The 12759-nt window shown below is 39.5% G+C and overlaps 1 protein-coding gene across 2 annotated transcripts in view; it reads right to left on the reverse strand.

Moving 5' to 3' along the window:
* Window positions 1-12730, reverse strand: part of slc41a2b (solute carrier family 41 member 2b) — a 54332-nt gene extending 41602 nt beyond the window's left edge. The window contains exons 1-5 of one of the 2 annotated variants that reach the window (XM_083906530.1): window positions 12686-12730; window positions 10787-11390; window positions 9803-9910; window positions 7789-7860; window positions 3648-3792 (exon numbers count right to left, since the gene is read on the reverse strand). In XM_083906530.1, the coding sequence (XP_083762656.1) occupies window positions 3648-3792; window positions 7789-7860; window positions 9803-9910; window positions 10787-11347 (886 nt within the window). In that variant the 5' untranslated portion in view covers window positions 11348-11390; window positions 12686-12730. Of the gene's footprint in view, window positions 1-3647; window positions 3793-7788; window positions 7861-9802; window positions 9911-10786; window positions 11391-12685 lie in introns of those variants that run through there. The other variant, XM_083906531.1, reaches the window with a different exon arrangement.
* Between the last annotated feature and the right edge of the window lie 29 nt (window positions 12731-12759).

The raw sequence follows: 12759 nt of genomic DNA on the forward strand, positions 1-12759 counted from the left end.
TCCCTGGTAATTGTCGGAGATTAGCCCACATTTTTAGGATTGTTAAAGTAGTTTTAACCGATCAACAGTTCGGCATTGTTTGGCTCGATCCTTGTGTCGGAGTACTCCGGAGCACATACTCTATGCAGCTGGTCACAATCAGCGGTGCTGTCCCTAAACACACCAGACACCTTATTGAGATTTTAGACTTTTTTCCCCCGGTTATTGTTGGAGATCAACCCACGTTGTTGGGATTGTTATGTTAGTTTTAACTGATCTACAGTTGTGTAAGACTTTTTTTTCCTGTGACGGCACTCTGGTCAATCAGTCGTCGGCAGTCTGGCAATATCACGCATAGTACCGACTGAGCACCATAGATATCTAAAGGGTAGATGTGTCGTCCGCGCTGCTGGCCAATACTGTCGTTCGACACTCCTCCGTAAGACATCTATACTTTACATATCTATGTTCAGCATGTTTGTAAGAACAAGGGGAGTGGCCACTGACGTCACTATCCTGCGCCGATCTGTATTGCGAACTCATTTTGAATTATGAAACACTTTTTGCGGGACGAACATGAAAATGAAAAGGTATTTCTCTGTTTGCTGTCTTTTAATTAAGGCACAGAATAAGCAGTCTAGAAGTTGAAAATTCAGCTTCATTTTGAAAATGAAAAAGCATTTCAGTTAATGCAATTTAATTTTCAAATTTAACATTTCAAATTGGATTTTGTTACCTTTTTGCTGGAGGATGATTTGAAATTTTAATCTTAAATGTCAGTTTCTTTATCATTTTAATTATGTCACAGAATGAGCAGTCTTGAAGATGAAAATGCATAATGAAATATTGATTATAAATTTTATTTATGAGTCACAAAATGCATCTCCATTTTGAAATTTAAAAAGCATTTCTGTTAATGCATTTTAATTTGGATAATGGCACACATTTGCTTCCATACTGGAACTCTCTTCCACACGACATCTGCAATATTGACTCCCTTCACTTTAAATCCAGACTCAAAACACACCTTTTTAGAATTTCATTCTCCCTATTGTGGCCCATGTATCGGATATCGTATCGTGAGGTACCTGGTGATTCCAACCCCTAAAGTTCGCAACATCATATTTACTCCATAAACATTGTAATACCATTAAAATAACTAAAATCGGCCTAAATCGGTGACCGGCCGATCAGTCAGAATATTCCGATTTTAATAAGCCGACCAAAATGCACCAGCAACACACATGCACGCGGCTACACGCACATGTAGTAGAGTGTAGGGCTGGACAGTATACCGGTTCACACTGAATACCGTTTTTTTTCCCTTTATGATATGAATTTTTAATATACGGCCATACCGGTGTATTTGACTACACAACATCCGTGCAGCCGCGGCGCTACGCGCTCTGCATGTAAACGTTTCATTCATGTTTATATATTTGTTTCAATCACTGAACGAAGCCTGTCATATTTAAGACAAGAGTCAGGACCTTAAATCACTTGCACAAAACTTTTGATCAGCATTTGTTTGTTTGTCATTTAAACCTGTGTGCACAGAGAGCGCGAGGCATTGTTGGCACGGGGCGGGAGAGAGCGAGCGAGAGAGAGTGAGAGAGAGAGGTCATTTACTTATTTGTGTGTAGATACTATGTTGTGAAATATGTTTAAACTTAAATAAACTACACATACAGGTAGTGATTCGTTTTTGTATTTTTAGTTGGATATTGTATGTGAACAACATGGTTCCATAACACTGCACGTGTGTGAATATTCCACAGCATTATTTAGTTCTATTTTATAGTGGTAATCTGTTCAAAAAGTCACACTTTGTTATAATGTTCCATGGTAGCATGTACAAATGTATCATTGACAATTGTTTTTGTATTTTAATATATACTTCTATTTTATAGTGATTCGTTTTTGTATTTTTAGTTGGATATTGGATGTTAAAATGTTTTATTAAAGAGAAAATATGCAAAAAATAAATATCTTTTTGTATGCTGAAAAGTGGTTTAAAAAATTGAAATCGGAATCGGCTAAAATCGGTATCGGCAGGTCAAACTTCTTGAAAAACCGGAAATCGGTGCATCCCTAGTGGACAATGATTACTCTGGGCCATGATAATGCACTTGACATAACCTAAACAGAGTACCGAAATCTCATGAGAAGTGTGAGTACACAAAGTGCATGTAGTTACAAAAATAACAATAATAATAATAATAATAATAATAATAATAATAATAATAATAATAATAATAACAATAACAATAATAAAAAAGAAAAAAAGAAAAAAAGAAAAAACATTTCTGGGGATGAACAAGCCATCAATTCAGTTCTTTTTTCTTTTCTTTTTTTAAAGGCATTGAAAGTAGTTTTATCCAGTTAGTTAAAATATTAACATTTGATGTGACATACTGTGCAATCTGCACCACATGCACCTGCTGTTGCTAAGCAACAGTGGTGAAACAATAGGGATTCCGCCACACAAGAGAGCATATCATTTTGACTTCACTTACTCTAAAGGACATGTCAAACTCAAGGCCCAGGGGCCAGATGTGGCCCGCCACGTCATTTTATGTGGCCCCCGAGTGATTAATTGGTCTTAAAAACCTGTGTTAAAATAGGCCTATGCTGCTTTAAGGCATGCATTGACCATAAACAGAGTCTCTGCAGGTTTCAACAAGTCAAATTTAAGACTTATTAAGACCTTTTTAAGACCATAATGATTACAATTTAGGACCCATTTCAAATCCATACTGGCAAAAAAGTACAAAAGACATGAAGGAAAATTGGAGCCACAAATCGTTGAAATTCGGCTTAGTTGTGGGCTTTCATTAAGTTTTCGCAGCTGTTACGCTAAGCGCGCATAGCACACTCGATAAATTGTCACCAGGCAGCACAGGTGGCCTACTTTAGTTCCGTGTTGTAGTTATGTTATCGCATCCTCAAAAATAGAAATATTTCAAAGCGAGACTGAACTTTATGCACCTTTTAAATAAAAGTAACGTTGATAGATTTTTAAGACCTTTCAAAATTCTATTTAAGACCTTTTATGAGATTTTAGGAGAATTTAAGACATTTTAAGGCCTTAAATTCAAATGATTATATTTAAGACTTTTTAAGACCCCGCAGATAACCTGATAAACTACATTTCCCACAATGCATGGTGATTGCGTTACCTGCAAAGTGACAGCATCCTGCCACTAGATCGCAGTGTATCATTGTATATGCATCATGCAACGAGTGAAATTGAGATTGAGACTCTGATTGCAGCAGAATGTGTTCACAAAAGCCACAACCAAAAACCGATATGGCAGTGAAAGCTACCAGTGAGCAGTGAAGCTTGTGGCTGAAGAAATCACCCGTGCTTCAAAGTCTCTTTCTGAGGGTGCGTTTTTGAAGCAGTGCATGCTGAAGGTGTGTGAGTAGATCTACCCCGACCAGATACAGACTTTTAAAACTACATCTATAATACATCATATTTGTATATTGAATAAGTAATTAAAACAGTTATTATTGTTATTATACGAGTAGTTACCTTTATTTTACATTATATTTGGTTACATTTAGTTATTTATTCTATATGACAGTTGCATCTGTCCCTGCGTGCGTGCGTGCGTGCGTGCGTGCGTGCGTGCGTGCGTGCGTGCGTGCGTGCGTGCGTTTACCCTGCAGCAGTGAGGCGATGAAGGCTGTGGCCACGCTACTGGAGCACAGCAGCACAGCGTGGCTCATTTGGAACTTCCCCTCTGGGATCCAACCGAGAACCACAGCTGCTACAGCTGCAAGGAAACCCACCACGGTGGCCTGGACCTGGAGCACAGGAGGGGTGGGGGGGGGGTTTATCTACTGTGTGAGGAAAACAAGCATTACCATGTGTGTGAAAACTGGCAAACAGTACTTGGAGGATAATTATCTGTGTTACAGCTTCATATTTAGGACATAACACACACAAATTACAGTTGTTTCAAAATAATAGCAGTTCAACATGTCTAATCAGGTCAATCACTGTTTTTGTAAATTACTACATGGCAAATCATTTACCAGTAGGTGCAATAGAGAAAACCAATAGACCCAACATCATGATATGCAAGCTTGTGAGTCTGTGTAGGTGAATAATTAATTGAAAGGGGCATGTTCAAAATAATAGCATCAATCAGGTGGCCCTTATTTAAGGATGAAGCCAAATGTATCATGCCAACACATGATGTACATGCATTTCTCTCTGAAACCTGAGAAAATGGGTTATTCCAGACATTGTTCAGAATAGCGCAATTTTATTAAAATGTTGATTGGAGAAGGGAAAGCGTATAAAGAAGAGCAGAAAAGGATAGGCTGCTTGGATAAAAAGATCTCCAATGCTTTAAAATGGAAAGCAAAACCAGAGAGGCGTGGAAGAAAACGGAAGACAATCATTCGAATGGATCGAAGAATAGCCAGAATGGCAAAGACTCAGCCAATATCAGCTCCAGGGTGATCAAAGACAGTCTGAAGTTACCTGCGAGTACTGTGACAATTAGAAGACGCCTGTGTGAAGCTAATCTATCTGCAAGAAGCCCCCACAAAGTCCCTCTGTTATAAAAAAACTGAAAAAAAGATGTGCTGAAGAGGTTACAATTTTCCAAAGGACACATCAGTCTAAAGAGAAATTGAGAAACATTTTGTGGTTAAGTAAGATGGTTTTTTGGATCCAAGGGCAGTTGGTCAGACGACCCGCAAACACAGAATTCAAGCCACAGTACACTCTGAAGACAGTGACGCATGGTGGCACAAGCATCACGATATGGGGATGTTTCTCTTACTATGGTGTCAGGCCTATTTATCGTATACCAGGGATCATGGATCAGTTTGCATGTCAAAATACTTGAAGAGATCGTGTTAGCGCTGGGCGGTATACCAGTTCAAACCAAATACCAGTCTTTTTTATGATATGAATTTTTCACATAATCTTAATAAATAAGATTACCGGTGCACCACTGCCCACTTTACCTGTTGCCTCGGATAAAGACTGCAGTGACTTTGTATCGTTTTTTGTGAACAAAGTCACCAGTGTAAAAGACAATATAATGCCTGTCTTCAACTCCTTCCTGGCTGACCCTCCTAAACAGCAACCCATCATTGGTCCTCAGGACAGGCCGAGCGAAGCTGCTCTGTGCCGGCTCACAGTGCGCTCCGGGCGTCCACAGAGGGCGGAGCTGAACACCGCCGACTTCGTCGCTGCCGAACTACAAATACGTCATATCTTAACACACACAGCACATGTTTAGACTCTAAATGGCCAATTTCTCGCCTCAAATTATCTTAAAACTGCGTTCCGGGACACAGAAAAGTGACAAACGGCAACTGTTTCAACAACAACAGTCTTTCTCTCTTGGACACCATTGCTCACTGTAGCCAAAAGCACAACAACCTTGCGCAGCGACCCCTACTGATCGGGCAGGAAAGTGCAGTGCCTATCCGTCACCACGACGCAGAAGTATAAAGGCTCGAGCGGTCTCCGTGGTGACGCAGACGGATAACGCATTACGCAGTCGGAGAAGTATAATGTGGCCTTTAGATTTGTTGTTTTAGCAATGCTATAATGACAATAGAGGATAATTATTTCTATTTCACTTTACTGGAACACATCCAGAAAATATACATGCAAAAAAAAAAAAAAGAATAAATATGTAGCTATTGTAATGACAAGCATGGGCGCTCAATTGATTAAATTATATTTCATTCCAAAATTCGTCAAAAAAATAAAGGGAAGCACATACAGTTTATTATATAATACAGGGCGGGAGTGGATAAACCCAGTTGAAAGAGTGTCTGTCCATATGCAACGCTCCTTGAAGTACAGCAAACGCACACGCAAAGAAGCAGGAATATATGATTAGTCAACACTAGCCGGCCTTCGATTTGTTGACAGCGTTGATGCACAAAAAATCAGAGAGCAGAGCAGAGATCCTTGAGCACAAGTTTTGTGAGCGCAAGAAGAAGAGCTCAAGCTTGAGCGCAACCACAGGAAATCTGCACAAGCAGCAATATAAACGAGTGAGTACACACGAGCAGAGGAAATTTGAGTGCGAGAGCAGAGTTTTGAGAGAAAATATAACAAAATCTGAACGTGAAATCAATAAATAATTATCTTAAATATAAAAACATAATATGCTCAAATGCTAAAAAAATACCATCAAATACAGTGAAACCGATATAATTTAGAAAAATACCCTGGTGAGAAAATTATACTGAACATCTAGTTATCAGTATCATTTAATCAAACAGACTTCCATAAGTGTGACAAACATAGTAGACATGTTTTGGTGCATACTGTATATGGGACAATATAAACATTTCACGATACCTGTAAAAATCTGCTCACTCTAAAATGTCTGTCACACAATTTTAACTCAATGTCTGGCAAGAATCTTGAATTTTGAATAGGATTAAGGCTGCAATCAACATGGATCTTATTAATCGATTAATCAGTTTGAGTGTTGTTGTTTTTTCAAATAATTTAAAAAATAGTGTTTTCCGATTTCTTTGTTACATATAAGAAATAAATCTTTATAATTTAATAATTTTGGTTTGTGGAGATTTGGAAAAAACAGATCTGACATTTTATGGACCAAACAACTCATAATCAACAATAATCTTAAATAAGGTCAAGGAAAAAATGCAGTTGCCTATGTTGGCAAGCTGGATAGTAAGTCCCTCAAAACCTCTATATTCTCCACAATCAAGTTGCTGTGATGCTTTTTATGGTAATTAGGGATGCACCGATTAATCGGCCAGTGATCGGAATCGGCCAATTTTCACGTGATCGGCCGAAATCGCACCCGCATCGCTCAGCATCAGCAACACATGTGCACGCGACTACACGCACATGTAGTAGAGTGTTGGGCTGGGCGGTATACCGGTTCACACTGAATACCGTTTTTTTCCATTATGATATGAATTTTTAATATACTGCCGTACCGGTGTATTTGATTACACAACATCCGCGCATTTCCGTTGGCACGGGGCGGGAGAGAGAGAGAGAGAGAGAGAGAGAGAGAGAGAGAGAGAGAGAGAGAAAAGAGAGAGAGAGAGAGAGAGAGAGAGAGAGAGAGAGAGAGAGAGAGAGAGAGAGAGAGAGGGAGAGAGAGAGAGAGAGAGATAGGTAATTTACTTATTTGTGTGTAGGTATGTTGTGAAATATGTTTAAACTTAAATAAACTACACATACAGGTAGTGATTCGTTTTTGTATTTTTAGTTGTATATTGGATGTGAACAACATGGTTCCATAACACTGCACTTTTAAGATGTGTGTGAATATTCCACAGCATTATTTAGTTCTATTTTATAGTGGTAATCTGTTCAAAAAGTCACACTTTAAGTTATTATGTTCCATGGTAGCATGTTCAAATGTATCATGACAATTGTTTTTGTATTTTTGTATATACTTCTATTTTATAGTGATTCGTTTTGTATTTTTAGTTGGATATTGGCTGTGAACTGATTGTATTTCTATGTTAAAATGTTCTATTAAAGAGAAAAGATGTAAAAATATATATCTTTCTGTATGCTGAAAAGTGGTTTAAAAAATTTAAATCGGAATCGGCTAAAATCGGTATCGGCAGGTCAAACTTCTTGAAAAATGGGAAATCGGCCCCAAAAATGGCAATAGGTGCATCCCTAATGGTAATGCACAAAAAACATGCAGCATAATCATCCAAATCTGTATTTGATAGCTTTGTGAAATATTATACTCAGTGAAATGTGGAAAACAAAAACATATCTGTGAGGTATATAAAACATTAACAGGTGTGTGTGTCTGTGCGTACCTGTTTCAGTGCCAGGTTGCCTATGATGAGATTCCACTTCTCTATTGGAGAATCCATCTTGCCCACATTTACCTGTGTCGGGAATGAAAACAGAATAATGTTGTTTTTAACGCACTTTATAAACAAAGTTGAGGTGAGTTGTTTCTCACTCGCAGTTGTCTGAACTGCTCACTGTAATACCAGTGTGTTTTGCATGCAATATATTATTTAATGCTCTGTTGTTTGCGCAATGATGTCTTTTTGATGTTAATTAAACTTTTGTGAGATCCTATAAAAGTGCACTTCTCTGTCTATTTTTAATTTAACCCCTCAATGTACCTTCCATGTCACAATACCCTTTTTGACTACTACGAAGAATAATTTAAAATAACTCTTTTTCAGTGAGTTATTGTAACTACTGGATTAAAGAATTTTATGTAACATCATAAAAGCTGTTTTTATCAGTTAAAAAGCCTGAGTCATGCGCTCTTGGTTCCCAGTCGAGTCACCAATCCTAGAAAACAGGACTCAAGCCTTGACTCAAGTACAACAACAGTGACACAACCACATAACCACAGTCCACCACACCCATGTTCTGTTTGTGGACTGTGAGCTCAAGCTGAGACATCATGTTTCTCTCAGACCTAACGAGGCTGCTCTTGACGACATTTTACAACTGTTTACAGGCTGAACTGAAATTTTTTCTGACATGGAAGGTCAGGAGCAGGAGGAAGGTCAATATTAATGATTTCATCACCCACACAATGTGATGTGCTGCATTTATAGTCTCGTTCAATTAGGATTTTTTTTTTGGCTTTAGCTTGGTGTTACAAAATAAAATCGTAACTAACCGATCTGACCATTTTTCGTAATTAGAATATGAAGATGAAAATGACAACTTCATTTGTTCTGTTGGATGGATTGGAAACTTTGTTGGGAAATTTTGTAGCGCACCCTTTTGCTGCAGTGTAGTGACGGAGTGATGGGCAGAGTGATACGATGAAAAGGTGATGAGGTGATATCCTGCTGCACATGTGCAGAGACGTAGCATAAAGTGTGCCTGTCTGAGTTGCAAAGACGAGTCCCTCTCCATGTGTTTTTCCGCTTCCACTCTCTTAACATAAATTAGTGTTGGTTCGTTGACAAACAATCGTTCAGAAGAACAAATCGCTTGGGTGAACAAACTGAACTGAATCACTTACTGAAACGATAAGTTTGTCTCACAGTTCAGCTGAGCTCTGCTGCACTTTCAGTGCAAACACAGTCTGGTTCCCCGCTCTTTTTCCCAGTAAGCACAAACTTAAATGTTAGGCTGGTCTGTAATTAGTGGACAGTGTAGAGACTCAACAATGCTGCAGCTCAGCTGCCACTGTGATGAGAGGACAGTGCAACACCATGTCACAACAAATATCTTATCAGGGTATCAGCTCATCAGTTCAGTGATTCAGGGGCTTAAACTGTCACAAAATCTGCCTAAGCAAATCCAAGAACAATGTCAAACTTTGGATCAGTTCAAATTCCAAGGACATTTCTAAAATCTATTATCTCTATTGAATCACATAATTTCAGTTCAGTGACTCAGTGAGTCAGGTGGCGTCTGTGCTCCGGCCATGCAGGACGAACTGAACGATTTGGTGAACGAATCTTTTGAAGAGGTATTTTAGTGAACTGATTGTAAAGTTTCAGTACAACGAATAGAAATGTTGTTCCTATCACTAACATATATCCGAGTAAAATCCACGATAATTAGTCTGGACTAAACTATAAAACTCATAGAAGGCTACTTGTACTTGTCCTGACATTGTTCATGTGACATTAAGTGGCATGGGATTTCTTCAGGTTCTCCAGTTTCATCCCATATGTCCAAAAACCTGCAGCAATTAAGTGGACAGTAAATTTCACATAGGTGTGAATGTGAGAGTCCCTGCAATGGACTGGCGATATCTGACACATGACCCTCATCTGTAGGATAAAGTGGTAGATAATGAATGGATGAATCATGGTGTCACTGTGGCTGTGTCTGTGTTTGTCTCACCGCTGTGGACAGCCTAGAAGCCAGCGTCATCTCCAGGTTTCCCTTGAGGCCGAGCAGAGCTGGGACAAGGATAAAGATCTCTGTGATGTATGAGAATGCCTCCCAGTGCTGTGGACAAAGACGATTTTTAAACATTAACTGACCTGCTAATAACTGCACTTTTATTAACCTGTGAATGACGTCCTGACCAAAACCACAGAAGAGTCACGTTGTTAAAAAATAAGACGCAGAATACTCTCTAAAAACTTAAATATCGTGTAGTGCTGTGCAATATATCAATATTATATCTACAGTCAGGTCCATAAATATTGGGACATCGACACAATTCTCTTCTTTTTGGCTCTATACACCACTACAATGGATTTGAAATGAAACAAACAAGATGTGCTTTAACTGCACACTTTCAGCTTTAATTTGAGTGTATTTACATCCAAATCAAGTGAACTGTGTAGGAATTGCAACACTTTCTATATGTGCATCCCACTTTTTAGGGGACCAAAGACAGTCAAATGGCCTTAATCTATGAAAGGAGATTGCTACCACGCTACAAAAAGACAATGTTTTTTTGCCGTAGGAAAAACATGATGGATCACTTTGTGAAGGGCAAAAGACTAGCCCATGGAAACTTAAGAGTGGTGACCCGGGGGAAAAGCCCTCCCGGTGATTCTGGTGGAGCTGGGATGGCTGTCCCAATACGTGAAACACCGAAATGGACAGCAATAGTTTTTGTTTACTAGTGTTGCTCGGCATCGGACGTTAATACGGCAGCACGCACTGACTTCCTGCTTATTCACTGAATATTTTGGTTGTACGGCCCCTGCCACTGAGGTACTGCAATGAACAACACGTTGAGCTTAAACACCTCCGTGCATACTTGTAGGTCGCGCGCCATCTGCTGGGCCCCACGCCACAGTGTCACGCGCAAGCATAAACAAGGCTTCAGATGGTGAAGTGTAAGGCTAAGATTGACGAGTAGTCTTTCACCTGCACAATATCCAGCACCATCCCAGCTGACACAGTTCCAAATCCAGCGAGAAGAAAGGGCACCAGGATCTGCAGTGCCATAGATAGTGGAGACTCCTTGGGCATGTTATGCAGAGCAGATCCCTGCCTCTCCTCCTGCCCTACCTCCTCCTCTTCCTCATCCTCTTCCTCCCCCCCTGCCTCCTCACTGGACAGCCTCCTCTCAGCCAGCATTGGCTCCATCTCAGAGAAGTCCCCGCAGTCAGATAAAGTCACGGAGGAGCGAGAGGCACGGTCCACGTGTCGTCGGCTCTCCACGTGAGACACCATCTCTTGTCTGTAGCCGTTCTGGAGAGTGGAGCTGACCTCAGGTTTGGATCCGAGGTCCACCATGGCCAGCCGCTCCTCCTGCAGCTTGGTGTAACCAGTAGGGACCATGGTCTGGAACAAAGAAGCGATTCGTCCAGAGGAAACGGGTTTCAGGGAGAGGGAGCTCCACCCACCACCTGCACCGCTCATACGCACCGTCAGGCTAGAGCCCAGGGATTCCCCTATAGCTCCTCCCAGCCTCTGGACACTCATGGTTTAATGTGGGGCTGCAGAGTCTCATCTCCTGTCATCCAGTCTGAGGAGAGTAAAGTAAACAAAACACACAGGGAAATGTGTTTGCATGCCACACCCTATTGAAAGATGTCCTAATTTTTTAACAATGATTTGCCTCATGAAGGTCTAGGACCGAACCGTTGCAACATAAAAATCATTATTGTAAGTTTAGACAGTGTCTCTTTGCAACTCAATGTTCTTATGTTGGGCTCAAACAAAACAATGTTCATACAGTTTTTAACCATAGAGATTATTCTCTATGTCAGAACAAAACCATCAGAATTTTGCTGCAGTTCTGTCTTGTTCCTGTTATCACAGACATTTTGCAGAATCCAAAGCCTTTTTCTACTTCTTGGTGTTACAAAATATCAAATTGTAGGTTTTTTGTTTTTTTTTTAAACCTTGGCTCACACAAATAGTGAAGCAGAAAGCATAGAAGCAGAAAATTAGACAGTAGTAAAATACATGGTGATATAATATTATCATTATTATTATTATTCTACATTTTATTTGTAAGCGCCTTTCAGACTCTCAAGGAAGAACATTTTAAGAACAGTTAAGGGTAAAAGTTAAAGTTAGGCATGCAACAATTGATTACTAAATTAATCCGCAACTATTATGGATAATATAATGGATAAATCAGTTTGAGTTTGAGTCTTTAAGAAAGTTATCTAATTTTTCAGCTTCTTAAAATGTAATAATTTCTGGTTTCTTTGCTCTATATAATAAGGAAATCATTGAAACTGATGAATTCTGGTTGTGGACAAAACGACAATTGAGAAAATCAACATTTTCTGGACCAAACACGATCAATCGATAAAATCATTGACAGATTAATTGACGATGACAATGATCGTTGCAGCCCTACAGAATACATAGAAATACAATAGAAAAAACACAGTGTGGACACTGCAATAACCATACTGCTTGGGATAAGTAAATAATTACAATGTTATAAACATAGACCCAGGAAGAGAGTAGTCTACGCAGGGGGAATTGATACAGTGAAACATTGTGTGTGGCGATATTATATCGCCTTTGAGACACCAAACAACAATTTATTATTATTTATTTTATATTTTTAAACATTAAACCTTTTGCTTTTATATTCAAATTCAAACATGGCTAACATCCCTCTGTCCACTGCACAAACTAGCAAGTATACATAAAAACTCGAGCACAGGCTGGCTAGCCGTGGACATGCGACTTTACACAGATGCTAGCTAGCTGTGGACAAACCCAAATAACTATCTTAAATGTTACGGTAGCTAGTTTATCTCATTAACGCAAGGTTTGTCTTTATTTTCCAGACGTTACCGTTCCGCCGTGGAGTCACTTCTTCCAAGAGAAAAGCTGCAAGGCTTGTCCTCAGAGACAGACGGACAAGATTA

The sequence above is a fragment of the Microchirus variegatus genome, assembly GCF_963457635.1.
Source record: "Microchirus variegatus genome assembly, chromosome: 20".
Classification (NCBI taxonomy): domain Eukaryota; kingdom Metazoa; phylum Chordata; class Actinopteri; order Pleuronectiformes; family Soleidae; genus Microchirus; species Microchirus variegatus.